Source organism: Tursiops truncatus, chromosome 3, assembly GCF_011762595.2.
Source record: "Tursiops truncatus isolate mTurTru1 chromosome 3, mTurTru1.mat.Y, whole genome shotgun sequence".
NCBI lineage: Eukaryota > Metazoa > Chordata > Mammalia > Artiodactyla > Delphinidae > Tursiops > Tursiops truncatus.
In genome coordinates, this window is record NC_047036.1 from 26,457,378 (window position 1) to 26,478,929 (window position 21,552).

The 21,552-nt window shown below is 43.8% G+C and overlaps 1 protein-coding gene across 2 annotated transcripts in view; it reads right to left on the reverse strand.

Annotated features, from left to right (window-relative positions):
• The window catches only part of MTMR12 (myotubularin related protein 12), a 65,690-nt gene that overhangs the window by 20,840 nt on the left and 23,298 nt on the right, over positions 1-21,552 (reverse strand). For both annotated transcript variants that reach the window (XM_019930189.3, XM_004319594.4), the window contains exons 2-8: positions 18,350-18,410; positions 15,478-15,620; positions 14,065-14,137; positions 13,056-13,186; positions 11,664-11,757; positions 7,249-7,378; positions 1,552-1,627 (exon numbers count right to left, since the gene is read on the reverse strand). In XM_019930189.3, coding sequence (XP_019785748.2) covers positions 1,552-1,627; positions 7,249-7,378; positions 11,664-11,757; positions 13,056-13,186; positions 14,065-14,137; positions 15,478-15,620; positions 18,350-18,410 — 708 coding nt within the window. The remainder of the gene's footprint in view (positions 1-1,551; positions 1,628-7,248; positions 7,379-11,663; positions 11,758-13,055; positions 13,187-14,064; positions 14,138-15,477; positions 15,621-18,349; positions 18,411-21,552) is intronic.

A 21,552-nucleotide genomic window follows, 5' to 3' on the forward strand; every position in this document is an offset into this window, starting at 1 on the left:
ATAATGCATGTTTTAAGACCCATTCAAAGTACAAGACAGACCAATGGATTTTTTTTTTTTTTTTTTTTAGACCAATGGATTTTAATTTAGCAGTGAATGAAAAGTTCATTGACTATGTTTTCAGATTCCTTATTGCAATTAATCTTTATGAAACCACCACTTAGCAATTTTTCGGTATACTGTCAAAGAATAATATTTTCATATTCTCTGAAAAGGCTATTAAATACTCCTCCCTTTCCCAAATACACATCCGTGTGAGGCTGGATTTTCTTCATGTACTTCAACCACACCCTAATATACCACAACAGACTGAAGGAAGTAAGAAGGTGTGAGAATGTAGCTGTCTTCTATTTTCAAAAATGTAAAACAGTACTATTCTATTTTTTTGGTTTGGACAATATAGTTATTTTTCACAGAAATTTTTATGTTAACATGTAATGAGTTTTTTACTAAAATAAACATTAAGCAGTTTTTCAGTTTTAATTTCTAATATGGCAAATATCAACAGATACAACCACATAAACAAAAACTCTTTGAGACCCTCAATGCTTTTTAAGAGTGTAAAGAGTCCTGAGACCAGAAAGTTTGAGAACCACTGCTCTAAATCAAAGGTGGCACACTGGTGGCACGTGAACCAACTCTGGCCCAAAGACATGCTTTTTAAACATGTGAATCAGTTGTGAACAGCTGCACACATTTAGAGATCGGGAAAACTCACATAAAAATCCACGTCTCTGATTTCTCCTGCGAAGTCTGGACATCTGGCAAGACCAGGCCCGTATTCCCACATGGCACAAACGGGCCGGCAGAGAAGAGCAGCCAGCCCTTCATCCAGGCAGAGGGTCTCTGCTTCATCGCAAGGACCACACTCATTACCCACCTGGCCTGCATACACTTCTGGGCATGTGACCCCTGCTTAGACATGTCACCTCCCATTACAGGAGTGACCTTTTTGGTGAACCAGCCATGTGCATAGCACAGCATTTGTCTGTAATTCTCATTCTGTACTCAATTCCCTGCAGGCTTGGCAACTCCCAACTGCCAATCAGAAACTGGAATAACTGCCAGGGTCTTGCTTTCTCTGATCAGTGACACACTAAATATGGCTCCCATCCCAGTCTATTCTGTGAAAACTAAGCAAGCTCTGCATGTTGTCTCTGGGAGGAAACTCGGCCATGCCCATTCAAGATTAATTGGTGTGGGCCAAGAGGAACCTTAAACTCTACTACCCTTACGGGTCGGCTCAGCCTCAAAACAATTTAGGTGTTAAATTAGGCTGGCTTTCAACACCAGACTGGCCTGTAATCCCCCAAAAGCTCTTTAAAGATGTCTCTGCTAAGAACTCCAGTGCATCTGTGAAAACTTTAGAACTCTGACCCCAGGAACCTCATTATCAAAGAGGCTCCTCTAGGGAGTCCCTAAGATATTTTTAGATTGCTCTTGGACTGAGGACAAACTCTTTAATACCAAAGCCAAGGGCTTTAAGTAGGATAATCTGCCAGGATGGGCCAATGAGCAAGCCATGCATTTAGGGTTTCCAGATGCACTTACTGGTATGCCATGACCATGGAAGCGTGGCACGTCCTCCTCAGGAAGAGGGGTGGGGACAACAAAGTATGCTGGCAACCTAGAAGAAAGAGATGTCATCGGTTTTAGTGCTGGAGTTAATTCATTAAATATGAAAGCTCAACGTCAATGAACACAGGAAGTTAAGCAGAGTGTCATGACATGGACCACGTTTCCCTCTTAAGAAGAACCAGTGCAGATGAACCGTCTCTGTCGAAATCAATCAGGAATCTAAATCCTAGCTCTGCCTCTGATTCTGTGTAACCCTAGGTAAGTTGCCCCACCTCTCTGGGTCTGTTTCCTCATGAATAAAATCACCATGGCAATGTACTCATCAAAATCCAGACCGTAGGAAACTAACTATCAGTCAAGTGGCCTGGTTTCTTCAAATAAACTGCAAGAAAAAGCTAATAGTGTGAGCCTCTATGGATTAAGAAGTTTAAGAAACCTATCAGTTTTCAAGATATCAATCTCATCGAATCTTTTTTTTTTTTTGGCTGCGCTCGGTCTTCGTTGCTGCACGTGGGCTTTCTCTACTTGTGGCGAGCAAGGGGTACTCTTCGTTGCAGTGGGCAGGCTTCTTATTGTGGTGGCTTCTCTTCTTGTGGAGCACAGGCTCTAGGCACGCAGGCTTCAGTAGCTGCGGCACATGGGCCCTAGAGCACGCGGGCTTCAGTAGTTATAGCGCATGGGCTCAGTAGTTGTGGCTCGCGGGCTCTAGAGCACAGGCTCAGCAGTTGTGGCACACGGGCTTAGTTGCTCCACGACATGTGGGACCTTTCCAGACCAGGATTGAACTCGTGTCCCCTGCATTGGCAGGTGGATTCTTAACCACTGAGCCATCAGGGAAGTCCGTCACTGAATCTTGATTAATGATAAAACAGATAAAATGATGAAAAATAAATTGTTTTGAGAATTTATAAAACAATGGGAAAAATCTCAACACTTGACTGGGTACTGAATGATATTAAGGAATCAAATGTTAAATGTGAAAGGTGTGATAATGCTTTTATGTTTATAAAAAGAGTCCTTCATCCTTAGAGATGTAAAACTTAAATATTTACGAATGAAATGTGATGAGCTCTAGGATTTATTTCAAAATAGTTGGGCAGGATGGGGGAGGGGGAGGGTTGGAGTAGGTAGAGGCACAGAGACTAGCCATGAGTTAGTAACTGTTGAAGCTGGGTGACGGGTTAAAGGAATTCATCAAATTCTCTTTTCTTTTATACTGCTTGAAATTTTCCACTTAAAAAAAAAAATCTTAAAGGTAATTAAAAGGAACAAAGCTCCCATAATATTGTGATGTAAAACCAGGTTTGGGAACAACTGGTCAAGGCTAAGATACCTCAGACCATTAAAACGTAGAAGAATTATTTGGCTTTAGAGGTTCTGAAGTGCTTGGAATATTTTCTTTCACGTCCGCTTGAGTGGGTGGGCTTACTATCCCTTCTTCAGGTGCTGTCACTGAAGCAAAAACCTCTTCACAGATCAATGACTCTCAAACTCAGGCTGCCTGTTAAAATCACACAGGAAGATTTAAAAATTCCCAGTGTCCAGGCTCCACCACAGAACTATGAAATATCAGAGGTGTCAAAGCTCTCCAGGTGTGTAATCAGGATGACAGCTGTTGTTCTAGATGGTCCTGCTAGTCAAAGTGTACAGCAGCATTACCGGGACACTTAGAAAGAGAGCAGCCCCAGCCTACAGGATCAGAATCTGCACTTTCACAAGCTCCCCAGGGGACTGGGCTGCACAGTCAACCATGAGAAGCAGCGCCTTAGATGGCAACTTACAAACAGACAAGTGTTTCCCAGCCCTCACAGGAGAGTCACCCGTGGGCTTTGTGTAAACCAGATTCTCAGCTCCTTCCCCAGAGGCTCATTCGACAAAGTTGGGATGGGGCCACACTGCTTTAAAAAATTTCCATGACTTCCTCTACTAGTGTGGTTGAACATTTCACAAGTTAATTGTGCCTTATGAACAGTCTTTCACCAACGAGGAAAAAAATGTCAGAACCCCGTGTACTAGCGTGTGTACCATGCAGTCACTGAAGAAAGGAGGCTGCAAAGAGAGGGACAGCTCTGCACCAGTGGGGAGGTTTGTGATGTCCCCTCCTGTCCCAGTGAACTCAAGGTGTTTCTACGGAGGCTCTGCTGGGAGACTCCCGATGTCTACAAGCAACTGACCCTCCCACCTGGGACAGCACTCATTTTAGTCACCAGGAGGAGTTTTGAATACAAAGTAAACAGCCTCTCCACATATAAGCTGACCTTATTCAAGGAAGGTTGTATGATCCTCTTAGGCGCCACCTCAGTTAGGGTGAGGGAACCCCCAGAGCGACACCACCAGAGCAGCAGTGTCTTCCTGTGGCTGCATCAATTCCTAGGTTCCCCTGTGTTACACAGTCCCGACAGGGCTGAGGACCTTCTTATACCTTCACAGGGAGGTGGCATGAAGAAAGCCTTTTCAGGAGAAGGCAAAGTAGACACTCAGTTTCTTATTCTTATCCAAACTGGCCGAGGTCTTCTCTTACCACTGGGGCTTTCATTAATTTATTCACTGTTCCCAATTTATTGAGTGGGTCTTATAAGTCAGGCACTATACTTGGTACTGAGGATATAAAGATGAACCAAAACAGTGTCCTTGATTCCCCAGGACTGATGGGCTGCAGAAACAAACATTAACCAAATGGTGATACAGATAAGAATAAACTCACGATCGGAAGAGGTGCTAAGGAGAAAGGCACACAGTGCAATGAAAGCTCTCACGGGAGACCTCATCTAGTCTTGGGAAGACTCCCTAAAAGAGACACCTGGGCAGAGATCTGACCGATGAAGTGGAGGTAACTCATTAGTAAAACTGGACGCAAAAGGAGCATCCTAGACAGACCGCACAGGCAAGGCCCACAGGAGGGACTCAGGGTGGCTGGAGGGGTACACGCAAAGCTGGAGAGTTAGGCATGAGGCAAGCCATGAAGGGCCTGTTAGAAGTTTTATCCTCTCTACCATGAACAGCAAGGAGCCAATGAAGCAGGGGAAGAATGGATGCCGCGGGCCAGAGTGGGTGGGGGAGACCATGCAGGCAGCTACCACAGTGCCAGGTAAGAAACAAAGCACAGCTTTTCCTGTATCACCCCTGTGGGGCAGAAGCGCAGGGGCGAGTGCATGGCTGGGGCAGTCCAGGGGGACTGAGTCTGCACCGAGTGCTCTGAGCAGCAAAATCTCGCTGAGGCTCCATTCTCCCCCCTGACCACTAATTAGAACCCCCTGACACCCCACTCCACCCACCTTCTCTACCTGGTATATTTCTGATGTGCTGACACCTATGCAAATACCAATGAATTTAATCAGTATGTGGCAGGATCCTGGGAATGGGCATGCCTTCTATCAGTGTCAACATCACATTACAAAATATCACCTCCTAGGAGCAGGGCTTTCTGACCTCCTCCTGACTGAGCGCTTGTTCTCCCTTTCCAAGCTTTGTGACTATAAAGAGGGGAGGAGGGGCAGCGTGGTTATGGGGGGTGTGATCCGACACCTGCCCTGCAGGCTCCTCCCCACTGTCACCCTAGTTTGTGCTGTAACGAGAGGGCTAACCTTATAAGTGCCTGAGACTGATCAAAATCAAAACTGATCTACTGGGGCTTCCCTGGTGGCGCAGTGGTTGAGAGTCCGCCTGCCGATGCAGGGGACATGGGTTCGTGCCCCGGTCCGGGAGGATCCCACATGCTGCGGAGCGGCTGGGCCCGTGAGCCATGGCCACTGGGCCTGCGCGTCCAGAGCCTGTGCTCCGCAACGGGAGAGGCCGCAACAGTGAGAGGGCCGCGTACCGCAAAAAAAACAAAAAAAACCCAAAAAAACCCCAAAAAACTGATCTACTGAACAGGCCCCTCGGAACCGTAAGTACAAAATGCTCTAGGAAAATACTAATTTTCTGAAACTGTCAGCAGGGTGTTGAGGATTATGTTCCAAAACAGTAAGATTCAAGTTTCAAAAAAAGGATCACACAGAGTCATCCTTTAAAAATGTAGGTGAGATCACATCACGCCTCTGCTCAAACTCCTCCGCACTGCACTATAAATTCTGAAACCCTCCCTGCCCATCAGCACCCAGCCGGCCGTCTCCTCCCTGATCACACCTCCTACTGCTCTGTCCCCTGCTCACTCCTCTCCAACCCCTGGGCTCCTCGCTGTTCCTCACACAAGCCAAACAAGATTCCACCTCAGGGCCTTTGCACCTGCTGTTCCCTCTGCCTGACCAACCCTCCTGCCAACATCTCCAGCACGCCCCAGTCCCTGGCCTGATCTATTTTTCTCCATAGCACTTATTACCTCTTAATACACTATAATTACTCACTTATTCTATCATCATTTTCCTCCTCTAGAACGAAAGCTTCATGAGGGCAGGGATTTTTAGGCTCTATCTTCAGTAGCCAGGACACTGTCAGGCACATAGGAGACCCTCAGAAATGTTTATTGAGGGACTTCCCTGGTGGCGCAGTGGTTAGGAATCTGCCTGCCAAAGCAGGGGACACGGATTCGAGCCCTGGTCCAGGAAGATCCCACCTGCCGCGGAGCAACTAAGCCTGTGCGCCACAACTGCTGAGCCTGTGCTCTGGAGCCCGTGAGCCACAACTACTGAGCCCGCGCGCCTAGAGCCCGTGCTCCACAACAAGAGAAGCCACTGCAATGAGAAGCCCGCGCACCGTGACAAAGAGTGGCCCCCGCTCACCGCAACTAGAGGGGGCCCGTGCGTAGCAACGAGGACCCAATGCGGCCAAAAATAAATAAATTTATATTAAAAAAATGTTTATTGAATGAATAAATAAAACGCTTGATAAAAGGAAAGCAAATATGATATAAATTCAGAAATGCCTCTAAAAGTTATACATTTAGATTACAGATATAATAATGGGAAGGAAAAGACAAATTCACTTCTGAATGTTTTAAGGGATACTTTAAGGGTTTCTTAAAAAAGCACAGTATCAATGTGGAGAAAGTGGAACCCTCATAACGTTGCTGATGGGAGTGTAAAAATGGTTCAGTGGCTATGGAAAACAGTCTGACAGTTCCTCAAAAGGTTAAACGCAGAGTTACTATATGACCCACCAATTCCACCCCTAGGAATATACCCAGGAGAACTGAAAATACATGTCCATATGAAACCTTGTATACTAATGTTTGTAGCAGCATATTCATAGTAGCCAAAACGTGAAAAGAAGCCAGTGTCCATCAACTGATGAATGGATAAATAAAATATGGTATACCCATATCATGGGATATTATTCAGCAGTAATAAAACAATGAAATCCTGATACATGCTAAACATGCATGAGCCTTGACAACATTATGTTAAGTGAACAAAGCCAGGCACAAAGACCACGTATTATATGGTTCCATTTATGTGAAATGCCAAGAACAGGCAAATCTATAGAGACAGAAAGTAGTTAGTGGCTGTCTAGGGCTGGGGCAGTGGGGAGCGGGGGAATGGGGAGTGACTACTAAGGGGTAAGGGGTTATTTGGGGGAGGACGAAGATATTCTAAAATTGACCGCAGTGATGGTTGCACAACCCTGTGTCTGTGCTAAAAAACACTGCACACTTCAAACAGGCGAATTGTATGGCATGTGAATTGAATCTCAACAAAGCTGTTCAAGAAGCAAAGCACAACACTGAGAGCTTACCTTTCACAGACTTTATAGCCTTCATTGACACTCACTGCTTTGTACTTCATGTTGCCTTTGGTCCGCTCCAGCTCCCAACACCAGTCCTGAAGTGTGTCAAACATTACGGCATGGTTCTTGGGGTCAGTAGCTAACAAAACAAATTGAGAAAGACAGTAAAATCTTGTCGGGAAGCCCTGGTATTTTAATGGTGTGAAAGTGGCTCCTCGGGCCCCAACTTCCTCCACTAAGCCCATTTTTATCCCCACAGAATGAACTCACTGCTTCATCCTAACCTGGTTCCTTTTTTCTGTCATTCATCCAAAATTATGAGTGAGGCTCTGTCTTTTGTGCTGGGCGAAAGCAGCTGTTCTTGTTCCATTCCGTGCAAAAGTAATTTATAGCTCCATTTTCAGTCATCTGACCATGAGATAATTTATATAACATAAAAAGATCCTGTGCAGCACTAAAAGACAGGCTTGGCACAAATGCTAAAATAATAAAATATTTTTAGCCCTACCAATGTGTGCATAAGATGGCAAACCCATTTGCACAGCATGCCAGATTGCTGAGTGTGAAGCCTCCTTCAGTGTGAAGACGCACTGCCCAGAAGAGGCGTTTTCAGTGTGACACCTGGTTTCTGAGGGCTAGAAACAAATCAGACAGCTATGGTGAAGGTCAGGGCCTGCAAGCCAAGGGCCACATCACAGTGACGGGGACTTCTGTCCCTAACCTTGCCGCTACCTGCTAGGAGGAAGTGCCCAGGAGCACTACTCTTGCAGCCCAGCAGGTGTGTCCTTGGTCCTCTCCCAAGTCACAGAACAGCTTGATGGGGGTGACGGGTGCCAAACACCCTTGGTTATTTTTTTTTTTATTTGTGGTACGCGGGCCTCTCAGTGTTGTGGCCTCTCCCATTGCGGAGCACAGGCTCCGGACGCGCAGGCTCAGCGGCCATGGCTCATGGGCCCAGCTGCTCCGCAGCATGTGGGATCCTCCCGGACCGGGGCACGAACCCGTGTCCCCTGCATCGGCAGACGGACTCTCAACCACTGCGCCACCAGGGAAGCCCAACCCCTGGGTATTTACACAAATCAGTTCATTCAAGCCTGTGCACATCTTAAAAAAACAAGCCTTGGGACCTCTCTGGTGGTCCAGTGGTAAAGAATCCACTTTCCAATGCAGGGGACATGGGTTTGATCCCTGGTCGGGAAACTGAGATCCCACATGCCACGGGGCAACTAAGCCCGCGCGCCACAACTACTGAGCTCGCACGCCTCAACGAGAGAGGCCACGTGCCACAAACTACAGAGCCCACACGCTCTGGAGCCTGCGTGCCACAACTAGAGAGAGAAAACCTGCGTGCCACAACTAGAGAGAAGCCCGTGTGCTGCAATGAAGACCTGACACAGCCAAAAAAATAAACAAATTTTTAAAATAAACAAAAATATCAAAAAAAAAAATCAAGCCTTCCTGGAAAAACAAAGTGTTTAATAAAACTCCCACCTAATCCTTTTAATACAAACAGATCATAGTACAAAGGATGATAAGACAAATAATGATTAAAAAACAACAGTTAAGGGGCTTCCCTGGTGGCGCAGTGGTTGAGAGCCCGCCTGCCGATGCAGAAGACGCGGGTTCGTGCCCCAGTCCGGGAAGATCCCACGTGCCGCGGAGCGGCTGGGCCCGTGAGCCATGGCCACTGAGCCTGTGTGTCTGGAGCCTGTGCTCCGCAACCGGAGAGGCCACAACAGTGAGAGGCCCGCGTACCACAAAACAACAACAACAACAGTTAAGCTTACATAGCACTTAGTACACCAGGCACTATCCTGAGCATATTACATATAATAACTCAATCCTCACAACTCTACAGGGTAGGTAATATTATTTCCTCCATTTTACAGATATGGCACAGAAAGGTCAATTAATTTGCCCAAGGTCACAGAGCTAGGCGATGGCAGAAATGGAATTCAAACCCAGGCAGCAGTAAAGGAAATTTCCATAAAGTAATAAATGCAAATATTAATAAATTCCCCCATGGACATAAGTAGTAACAATACTCCTAGGACCTTTTAGCCAAAGTACATTTGTGAATTATTAAGCCTCAGTAAAATGAAAGATGTTCAGACTGCAAAGCACCCACTTCTAGAAACCCCTACTCAATCAAAAAGCAAATTGATCAACTCGCATCTATCAGTTATAACCTTTACTCATCAAAAAAAATGGAGGGTGGAAGGAGAAAAGAAGGCTAGAATTCAGATAGAATAGAAGATGCTATATATCCTGGGCTTTCTGGCACAAAAAGCCACCACAAGGTAATGAGCTCAGTAGTTGTGGCGCGCGGGCTTAGTTGCCCCGCAGCATGTGGGATCTTACTGCCAGGGTCAGTCAAGGTAAGGGTTTCGGCACACAGATCAGCACATGCTGGGAAGCCGAGACACCGTCCTGTGCTGGGTCCAGACCAAGAATCAGGATATAAGGAAGTGGCAGAATTCCTAAAAATACAGTATGATTTTCAAATGTAGACCCAATAAATGTTTATGTAAATTACAGCAATCAACAAAGAAGTCATATTTTGTATATCTCGTATTGCAACAAGCTGTTGTCAGCCAGCACCCAGCTAATCAGCACTTATACATATGGCTACAGTGAAAAGACCATTCACAAAGATGAACTTACTGAATTAAGGAACAAATTTTGTGTTGGCCTGATAGTAGTGCTAAGTATACTTTACATCAGTGGAGCTCTCTGAGCATAATCTGTCCTGAGTAAGCAGTTCCACTCTCAATTAACCCTCATTTAATGACTGCGCCCTGTGTGCCATGCATTTAACAATTTGTAATTTTCACAACACTTCAAGGGAAGCATTAACAACACTATTTTTTGAAATGAGAAAACAGAGGCCCAAGAGTTAAGTGCCATCCCCAGGATCACACAGCTACTAGGCAGCTGGACGAGAATTTGAACTCAGGTGGGACAGACCTGGAAATTCACACCTTTTCTACTAGACCACCATAGTCCCCCAAATGCAAGCTACTCTCTCAGATATCTACATCTCTGCACACGCCAGTCCTGCTGCCTCAAATACTCCTGTGTGCCTACCGGCCACTCCACATCCTTCACCAGCAGTTCAGGACCAGCCTTCGTCCTCTGACAGCCCTCCCTCCCCCAGCGTGGTCGTTCCCTCCCACCACAGGACACATCACTCTGTTTGACTTGAAGCTCTTAGAGGGCAGGGATTTAGTCCTGTTCATATCCCCAGGGTGCGTGACCCACAGCAAGCGTTCGATAAACATTTACCAAATGAGCAGTTAGTGACAAAGCAACTCTGCATTCCAGAAAGCATGATATATGCAGTTAAACGAACACGCCACCTCCCCGGTGAAAGGCACATGGCACTCAGGATCAGTAAACATCAACTTCACGTTAAGAGTAATGGGCAGATAGGAAGGTAATGCACAACATGATAAATATAATTAACACTGTTGTACGTTATACACAAAAGCTGTTAGAGTAAATCCTAAGAGTTCTCATCACAAGGAAAAAAATTTTTTCTATTTCTTTAATATTATATTTATATGAGATGATGGATGTTCACTAAACTTCCTGTGGCCATCATTTCAAGATGTATGTAAATCGAATGATTATGCTGTACACCTTACACTTATACAGTAATGTGTCAATTATATCTCAATAAAACGGGAAGAAAAAAATAAAAATACTGTTAATAATTTGGAATTAAAAAAAAAGAGGAATGGACAGAGCAAGTGGACAGATGGAGGAGGAGAGATCCAGAGAAGGAAGAAGACAGACATCTGTGGAAACACTGTACAAAGCTAGGCATTATTAATAGCTAATTCAGATGACCACAGTTTCTTACTTAAAAGACTGCTCTCTTTTTCAGGGAATCGAATGGAAAACATTTGGAATTTTAAGTTTTCTAACCAAACTACTTTTCTGATGTGCTCTCTTAGGTACAACTGTTCCATTCCCCATCCCCCAAACATTTGCTATAAGGCATGTTCTGGTTGTTTAAAAACTTTCTAGAATGCAAGACATTTTTTAGGGTCTCATGAAATGAAACCAAGTGTATTAAAGTGAAAAACAGAATCCAGGGGCAGACAGAGTGATTTTAAACTTGTCTCAGTTTTGCTTCTCTATAGCCTCACATTCCCAATCATAATATATTGATTTTCTTTCATAAGCAACAAACAAATAATCCCTCACAAAAAGCAAACAAACCTAAAAGATAAGTTAAAGAAACAAACGTCACAGGAAAGAAATAGAAACCTTTTTTTAAAAGAAATCTGAATGACTCACCCAAGCAAGAGGCGACCCATTGCTAGAGAAGAGGGGAACAAAACCCATGGATGGGTTTTCTCCCAGAAGTTGCAGGTAGGAACTGGAAGGGGCCTGCCTACCTGCGGATGGAAGCTTACCTGTGTGGTTTTGTGCTGCAGTCGCGTAGGAAAACAGAAACAATCGTTTCAGCAGTTTAGGGGCCTGGGTATGATGGATTATGCCACTGACAATCTGGAAAAGAACCAAGCGATGGATACAGTCATGCTTTTGGCAGATAAACACTGAGAGACAAGACCCAAGTTGTCTAGGTCTCCGTAATGCTAATGGGCTCCGATGGGCAGCATGCTAACTAACTCTCACTGAGGTCTGTATCTGTGATGTGATCTCTTGAAATAATGCCAAGTAAACAGAACGCTAACCATTTTGTCAGGTTTCTAAGAGCTTTGAGTTTCTAGGGCAATTTTTAAAACACAGTCTAATTTCTCAAAAACAAAGCACTAAAAAAACTTAAGTCCCATTTGCAGATACTCCAAAAATCTGACATGTCAAAGATATATAGCTGACCAGATAATAACCAAGATGCTTAGCTATTCTGTTCTACTTGTTGTGGCCTTAAGGATCTTCTTCTAGAAGATAAGGCAATCAATCCCTCATGCTTTTTGTTTGAAGTTCCAAACAAAAGTATGTTCGGATAGATGACTAAAATCATCATTCAAAATAAAGTTTCTGGCTTCTCAGGGAATTTTCCAAGTCTACACCACTCTTTTTCCTGCTCAGAACAGATACTGGAGTCATGTTTATTATTCTAACTGATCTACCGCACTACCTGAAAGAAAACTAAGAGTAAACCTGAAAAGAAGGCTTAACTCACTGCAGCCAAAGACAACAGATAAACTGGTCTCTCCCTAGATTTCCCCCGATGTATCTACCATGACAGTGGCAAGTCTGAGACCCTCAATATCTTAAGAGAAATCTTGGAAGCTACAATAACCATTGTGACCAGTTTGCCCAGTTACACGTCTCAATTTGCTGCAGCAACCTGATTAAGTAAGAGACCAAAAGCACAGGCTCATTTGGTGACTCACTTTGCCCATGACCGTGTACCTCCCCCTCCTTCCACACGTAACCACGACCTCCCAGATGTCAACTCCTTCATGCCGGGAGCTGGGGGTCACTGCTGCTGCCTTCTGGAAAGGCTGTCAGAGGTGGGGAAAGGGGGTTGCTTCTAGCTGCTCCATCCTCCCCTTCCCCTGACGGCCTTCTGATCCTGGTTTACCACCTCCCACCCTCTGCAGGCTCTGGGAATGAACACATTATGAACTGAAGGATTAAATGCAGCCATGTGCCAAGATAATATAGTCCTGCTCTACCAAATTCTCTCTCAATTCTAATCAAATCACATGCGATTATAACCAATGTCAACTTTACAGAATGAAAGGCTCCCCTCAACCTTCGTGCAATGGAAGCAAGAACTGAAGTGGGGAAAACCTGATGGGAAATAAAACCTAAAAACACATGCGACTAGTTACCCTTTTGACTTCCTCTTCTTTTGTGTACCTCAGACAAAAGTGGAATACCCGGAGGTCTTTGCAGTGGATGATGAGTTTCTCAGGGTATTTCTTCAGCTGTCCAAAGAGAGTCTTCTTTTTCTCATCAAACACTACACATCAACAATGAAATCAAGAAGGGAAATCATGTTATAAGACAACAATTAAATGCTAAAGAAGCAAGGTAGACTATTAACTTCCAAGGGCGCCTCTCAAAAGTGAGAGGAAAGGCACCAGCTTCTAAGTAACTGTCAGCAGGGCCCAGTCCCATCCAGCAGGGGCCCTGTTCTCTGGAACAGCCAGGGTTCCTCACTCCTCCCCAGGAAGCACAGACCCAAATGGACTGGCCACTGTTGGCAGAACTGACTCCTGCAGAAAACCCAGCTCTGAAAGCTGAGATTACGAAAGATGGGAGATCACTAGGGATCTGCTTTTGGGACAGTCAACTCCCAGGTTTATAGCTAGGGCCCCTCCTGACACCCTCCTCCCTTTCCCAGAGTTTGCACCACGCAGCACCTGTTGGTGCTGGGAACACCATAAACGGCTACTGAATGATTTCTGACAAAGCCCTGACTACAAAAACAGAGAAGTGGAGCCCAGAGAGGCTTTGTTTAGTCAGAAGAAAAGACACCCGAGGCTTTGTTTAGTCAGAAGAAAAGACACCAAGTGTGGTATGACAGACCTTTATCAGGTGAGCCTTTAAAGTGAGATCTGCACAGCTAACACTGACATATGATCAATATCTATCATGTAATAGCACCGTGGAGTATTAGAAAGAACAGGTTCCATGTTCAAGTCCAAGCTCCTCCAGCTAAGCGACCCCAAATAAGCCACTTCGCATCTCAATTTTATCATCCATAAAACTGATTTAAATAAGATAAATATGAAGAAATTTCAGTAAACTATAAAGGACCAAAAAAAAAAAAAAAAACTCATCATTAACAGCTATACTTTCAAAGGCTGGCAACACCCCAGGGGAAAACATACTCACCTCCATAAATCTGATCAACACAGTGGAGGGTAATGTCATTTTCTCCTATAACCTTATTCTTAAACTGCGTTTCCTAAAAAATTCAAAAGGAAACAACTGTGATTCCTTGCTATGCACTGTGACATTTACAGGTAAAGCAAATCACCATCCCCCACGTGCATATAAAGAAAAATGGGGAGTGGGTGGGGGAAATGGATGAAGGTGGTCAAAAGGTACAAATTCAATTATAAAACAAGTCCTGGAGATGTAATGTACAGCATGGTGACTAGAGTTAATAATACTGCATTGTACATTTGAAAGTTGCTAAGAGGGTAGATCTTAAAAGTTCTCATCACAAGAAAAAAATTGTTTAACTATGTGATGTGATGGATGTTAACTAAACATATTGTGATGATCATTTCACAATATTTACATACACCAAATTCATCACGTTGTACATCTTAAACTAATACAACGTTAAATGTCAATTATATCTCAGTAAAGCTAGAAAAAATAAATGAAAAGGTATACATCCTACACAAACAAACAGGGAAATGTAGTCACATCCCTAGGAAAGGGACGATGGAGTGAAGTGTGTGAGAAATGCTGCGCAACACTTGTCTTCAAACCCAGGCAGGACATGCCATTGCCGGCTGCTCCCAGGCCAACCCACCAGGCCGCATGCACAACACCCTGAGAGATGCTGGCAGGTGGTGCATAGGTTCAGATTTCTCCACACAAATGTAGACAGGTGAGTGACAGAGCTACGAGAAGGCAGGAAGAAAACCCCATGAGATTCAAGCTCTGTAAATGCTGCCTCTGTACAGGACTAGGAACCAGGCTGCTACAGCAACAGCTGCACAGAAGCCCACGTTGTCAGGTGGCAGGGTGCTGGCGTGGCCGGGCCAGCCGGTTCCCATTACCACCAGCGCACCCTGAGGGGTGCGGGTGTTCCCTCCTCACTCCACTGCTCACTCTTCCTAAGGAGGACAAGTCTTACAAGCACAGAGCAAACACGAAGTAAACCCAAACTCAGTGCTGCATTCAGCACCAGTGTCACAACTGAATTCAGTTCCTAAATTTGAGGAAGAGTCCAGTATAGAGAAAACATGGGGAACTAGTATATTTGGGGAGATGTGATTCCCATGAGTGAGAGGTACTGTGCTGAAATACAGAAGAAAATTAAAAGCTGACGGCGTCAACCTACGAGGTCAAACTCAAGCCAGCGTGACGTGAGGCACTGGTGGGAAACTGCAGGGTGGTCCTCCGCCGAAAGGAGATCCCAAAGGAGAGAGAGCAGACTAGTGGTGAGAAAGACTCTGGCCTTTGTGTTTACATGCGTTAGGGGTGAGTTATTGAGAAGCTGGGAGAAAAGACAATGGGGCCACCAATGCAGTGCTCCCACAAACTCAACCAAGTGCAGCTCACACATACATCATTATCCAATGCAGATTCGTCATCGCCCAAGAAAGCAATCTTGAAGTCTGTGCAGACAAGCCTCCCATAGATTCCACGCTGACAGGAGTCTTCCTGGACACACTTCAGTACTGTGCTGGCTTCACAGAGCAGCTGTTCACCTGATCAAAACCAAAACAAGTCCTCCTTAGAGTCCTCAGGCAACATGCAGAACGCAAACAGTACAAGCTTCCCGGCTCTATTCCTGTAAGACAAACACACACTACAACACAGCACACGGGAGCTGCAAAACCTAGGGGAGAGGATGAAGCAGAGTGGGGACTGCGGAGAAGTGAAATCACAATGACTCAGGTACACTTCTACATGGGGCACTTCTCTATCTTCTCACTGTGAATAATGGACGTGTCCAAACAGGTAGAAATGATCTCGGCTACACTTACAAACTCAGATCTTAGTGCTTTCATCACCTGGACCCAAGCAGAAGTTCTGGAGAAGCGGTACCCAAGTGAGCAAAGCCAGAAGGGCTGGCCAGTGAGCTCTGGCACGTAGCTCTGGAGCCCCCCTTCCTGTGAGGGTGGGCCATTCCTCACCCCGGAACTGCGGAAAGAGGGCGGGTGCCTCCCTGGCCCGGGGCCCTAAGGCAGCTTCCTCAGGCACAGAGGGTGCAGCACGACTGCACTCATTCTGGCTCCACGGACAAGGATGGGAGGAAAAGGGAGGTCAGAGGTTTATGGGAAAAAAACCTGTTTCCTCTCTTTCTTAGTTGAGAGTATTTCCTCTCAGTGTGTCACCTTTCCTGCTCTATCTGCAGACGCCCAGCAGCATGAGAGCTGTATTTCCTGGTGATAGAGAGTACTTCTCACTATAGTCAAAAAGATGAGGATTTAGGGATAGGCAGGAAGTGGAGAGGCTCATGAGGGCTGGATGCCTGCGTAAGGGCAGGAAAAAAAGACGGATACAGGGGAAATGAAAAACTAAGTGTAAAATTAAAAAAAAAAAAAGAAGACTAAGTGTAAATACTTTGTGACAAGAAGGAAAAAGGAATTTTCTTCTCATCCAACAGGTAACCATCTTCTCCTTAGAATCTCCCTCTGGATACTTCCTTCAATGTCTTTAAATTTACCATTTGGCTCAAAATTCATTTATTCTAACTTTGAATATGAAAACAAAGAAGAATTCCAGACACTGAGATTATCAGGGGACACATATTATATTTAACCTTGTTTTTTTTCTCTCTTCCAAGGGGTTAATTACAATGGAAATACAAGAAGGTGGCTCTGTCACCAGGTCAGCCTCTATAGAGACCACCGGGCTTGAAGAAAACAGTGAAGTCAGGGCCTCATTAGGGTTTAAAATAGTCCCAGAAAAAGTGCTTCAGCTGAATCCGAGGTAGAAGACACGTGAGCAAGGCTTCCTGTGCTTTCAACTCCTGGTGTAAAACAATTTTAATGGTGAGCCTCTCCCAAGACCAGGCAAGCCATATGGGTCCATGGTCAGGCAATGGAGACCAGAAGTTGGCACACAGGGGCTAAAACGACATCCAGGAGAGGCTCTGCAAGCATGGCGACCTGCACCACACTTGTCAGTTTGTACGTTCAAAGTCTCAGGTCATGGGAGGCACGAGCTGGAAAAGATCACAGTCTAGTCTAGGAAACCTGGGCTGCACACCTAGAAGAGGCCGTCAGGAATCCAGGGGAATGGAGAATGTACATAACACTAAGCTAAAGACAAAAGTAAATTTCAGAATCTACAATATAACCCAAGAAGAGGAAATACAATAGGATATATGGATTGAGGTTTAGGCCATTATTATAGGGAAAAGCCTTTGAAACTTAAAAACATTTTTTTAAAAAGTCAGAGATTCTGATATGTTTACCAAATAAGGTGGATCAGTCAGAAACTTGTACATATTCATATCCTCTCAATAAAATGGAATAAAATTAAAAGAACCAGAATGAGGACTCAATTGTTTTGGGAAATGTATCTAAAAATACTTATGAAAAAAGCTATTTGGGACTGGAAAAAAGAAAGTAGCAAAACAATCGAACGCACAACTCACTGGATAGCCCCATATATGGAGGCTACACCACCAAGAAGTTTGTTTCTGAATTCAGAAATGATTAAAACTTGGCTTAAGCTACAGAGTCACTCTCCTCCATCAGAAAGAGAGAAAGAGAGAGAGAAAGAAAGAGAGAGGGAAGAGAGAGAGAGAGGGAAGAGAGAGAGAAAGAGAGAAAGAGAAAGAGAGAAAGAAAGAAAGAAAGAAAGAAAGAAAGAAAGAAAGAAAGAAAGAAAGAAAGAAAGAAAGAAAGAAAGAAGGAAAGAAAGAAAGAAAGGAAGAAAGAGAGAGAGAAAGAAAGAAAGAAAGAGAGAGAGAGAAAGAAAGAAAGAAAGGAAGGAAGGAAGGAAGGAAGGAGGGAGGGAGGGAGGGAGAAAGGAAGGAAGAAATCCAACCAATCCAGGCTCCTTGGTGATGACCGAAGAGCAAAGCCCTGGCAGCCCCAGCGTTTGATTAAACCCCAGCAGGGGTTGGGTGTAGGGATCTGCAGGGGACCAGGATCTTCCTGACAGGGGACCAGAATACTGGATGGGGCCAAGTAAGGCACCCTGAAAAAAGACCTCATTTGCTTACAAAAGAGGTGAGAATTTCCCATGTTTATTTTCATCAGCTATGGGGAAGGGGAAACAAAAATTCTTTGTAGCTGTTGGAATACTCAGTCCCAGGTGCGCAGTTACTGAACTAAAGACATTGATATTTTTGTCCAACTCATTACTGTCACACACTGTCTGGATGAAAACAAAGGAGTTTATATATAGTGCTACTAGGGATGACACAATTTATCACTGGCTTTGAATTGCACATGAGGTAAGATGCTAAGATGACTGTTACCTGGCAACAAGTGAAGAGTTACTTCCTTCTCTGTTACTTCCTTTTCATTTGTGTGAATTTCCTAAAAGAGAAGAGAAAGGGGTAATATTTTTGTTTATTTAAGGGCTCAAAATGAATAACATAAAGCCACACTTTCATAATACACACTAGAACATCATATTCACTCAGGAGCTTTTTGTTTATGTGAAAAGCTAAGTTTTGTTTTGTTTTTTAATTGAAGTATAGGTGATTTTTACAGTGTTGTGTTAAGGTTTTTTTTTTAAGTATTTTTAACTAAAGGAAGTCAGAAAATTTCAACAAGTTGGTTCAATGTATTACACTAATTATTTAGAATTGACAACTATCAGTTGTCCCAAGTGGAGGGACAGGGATGGGCACTCCCCATATAAAGGAACAAAAGTCACAGAGCAAAGGAAAGCAGCTTAAGCAGAGTCAGAAAGAGAATAGAAGACAGTCCACAGAATGATTCCCCTCTTTCTCCAGTGAGAATCAAGGATCAAAAACAAAAGAAGATTGTTGTGTGCTTTTGAGAGAAAATGAACCTGCGTAAAGGGCTTGAAGGTAAGAACAGGAAACTACTGGACTGGCCAAAAGGTTTGTTCGGTTTTTTTCTAGAAGATAGCTCTAGTAGCGCTTAGTTGTCTTTAACTTCATTTGAAATAATTCTGCTAGATTGTATGTGACAGCTGTCTTATCAGCGTGCATTTAAAAAGACTTACCAAAATTGGTGAATTTTTGTGTAGCCATTTTAATATTGAAGATGGAAGAAAAAAGCAACATTTTCAGCATATTATGCTTTATTATTTCAAGAAAGGTAAAAATGCAACTGAAATGCAAAAAAAGATTTGTGCAGTGTATGGAGAAGGTGCTGTGACTGATCAAACGTGTCAAAAGTGGTTTGTGAAGTTTCGTGCTGGAAATTTCTTGCTGGACGATGCTCCATGGTCAGGTAGACCAGTTGAAGTTGACAGCGATCAAATTAAGACATTAATTGAAAACAATCAATGTTATACCACGCGGGAGATAGCCAACATACTCAAAATACCCAAATCAAGCGTTGAAAATCATTTGCACCAGCTTGGTTATGTTAATCACTTTGATTGTGTGGGTTCCACGTAAGTTAAGCGGAAAAATACCTTCTTGACCGTATTTCTGCATGCGATTCTCTACTTAAATGTAATGAAAATGTTCTGTTTTTAAAACAAATTGTGACGGGCGATGAAAAGTGGATACTGTACAATAATGTGGAACTGAAGAGATCGTGGGGTAAGCAAAATGAACCACCACCAACCACACCAAAGGCTGGTCTTCAACCAAAGAAGGTGATGTTGGGACTTCCCTGGTGGTGCAGTGGTTAAGAATCCGCCTGCCAATGCAGGGTACACGGGTTCCAGCCTTGGTCCGGGAAGATCCCACAGGCCGCAGAGCAACTAAGCCCGTGCGTCACAACTACTGAGCCTGTGCTCCATGAGCCCGCGCACCTAGACCCTGTGCTCCACAACAAGAGAAGCCACCGCAGTGAGAAGCCCGCGCACCGCAACAAAGAGTAGCCCCCGCTCACCGCAACTAGAGAAAGCCCGCACGCAGCAATGAAGACCCAATGCAGCCAAAAATAAAAATAATAATAGTAATTTAAAAAAACAACAAAGAAGGTGATGTGTATATGGTGGAACTGGAAGGGAGTCCTTTATGATGAGCTCCTTCTGGAAAACCAAACAATTAATTCCAACAAGTACTGCTCCCAGTTAGATCAACTGAAAGCAGCACTTGATGAAAAGCGTCCAGAATTACTCAACAGAAAACACATCATCTTCCATCAGGATAACGCAAGACTGCATGTTTCTTTGATGACCAGGCAAAAACTGTTACAGCTTGGCTGGGAAGTTCTGATTCATCTGCCGTATTCACCAGACACTGCACCTTCGAATGTCCACTTATTTTGGTCTTTATAAAATTCTCTTAGTGGAAAAAATTTCAATTCCCTGGAAGACTGTAAAAGGCAACTGGAACAGTTCTTTGCTCAAAAAGATAAAAGGTTTTGGGAAGATGGAATTATGAAGTTGCCTGAAAAATGGCAGAAGGTAGTGGAACAAAGGGTGAATATGTTATTCAATAAAGTTCTTTGTGAAAATGAAAAATAAGTCTTTTAGTTTTACTTAAAAACCAAAGGCACTTTTTGGCCAACCCAATATGAATGTATCAAGTCAATAGTGAGCCATCTACTCTGCAGCATACCAGGGCTCAGTAAAGGAGGCCGGGAACATATTTCCTCATTCTAAGTTACCTAAAACCATACGGCAGTGCAATGGGATGCAATCACTTCTAATAAGGAATCAAGGCCAGGTTCTGTGTCACTGTTTCTCAATAAAAATATCTTCAAATGCTTCTATGCTGGGTTCAGTGTTTATCAGATATTCAAAGATAATTAGCAATGCTTAATGAATTAATGGACCAAAACAACAATCACAAATGGCTGTTAACTTTAAGACGTTCAACAGGGGTTACATCTTTATGTAGATTTTCGTTACTTTCATAAACAAATTTATCCCCATACTAGAATATTCATGTTATACATTCTTCTGTTAGCACCTATATTATTTTTTAAGTACCCATGTGCATGCTTATCTCCCTCTCTAGGACAGTGTTTCTCCAACTAGGGCTTGTATCTATTAGTGGGTTGTAAATCAATTTCATGGGTCAAAATCAAATTTTTCCATAATAAGAATAAAAAATATCATAAAGTAAAAAACTGGAAAAAGAATGACTGTTAACATAACAAAAAGAGAGGCATGTTGGGCCCCCTCATCAACCTACCACACCATCTATGAAGAATTCTTGCCAAAATATCTGATCTCAATCTGCTTGAGCTGCTATATCAACCTACCAATTTACAGGTTGAATACCGGGACAGAGAAACATGTTAAATGGGGATGCAACCAATCAAATCCTGACTGTGGGAAATTCTACAACACACAACCAATGCATGCAACCAATCAAATCCTGGGGATGCAACCAATCAAATGCAACCAATGATGCAACCAATCAAATCCTGACTGTGGGAAATTCTACAACACACAACCAGCTCTGTCAACAAATAAAAATGGAATATTTTTGGTCTGTTTTGGGTAGAAGTGTCTGGTTGGCATGAGTTTTCTGAATTTGTTGATTCAGGCTGAAGCAGGGCACTAGAAGAAACCTGGGTA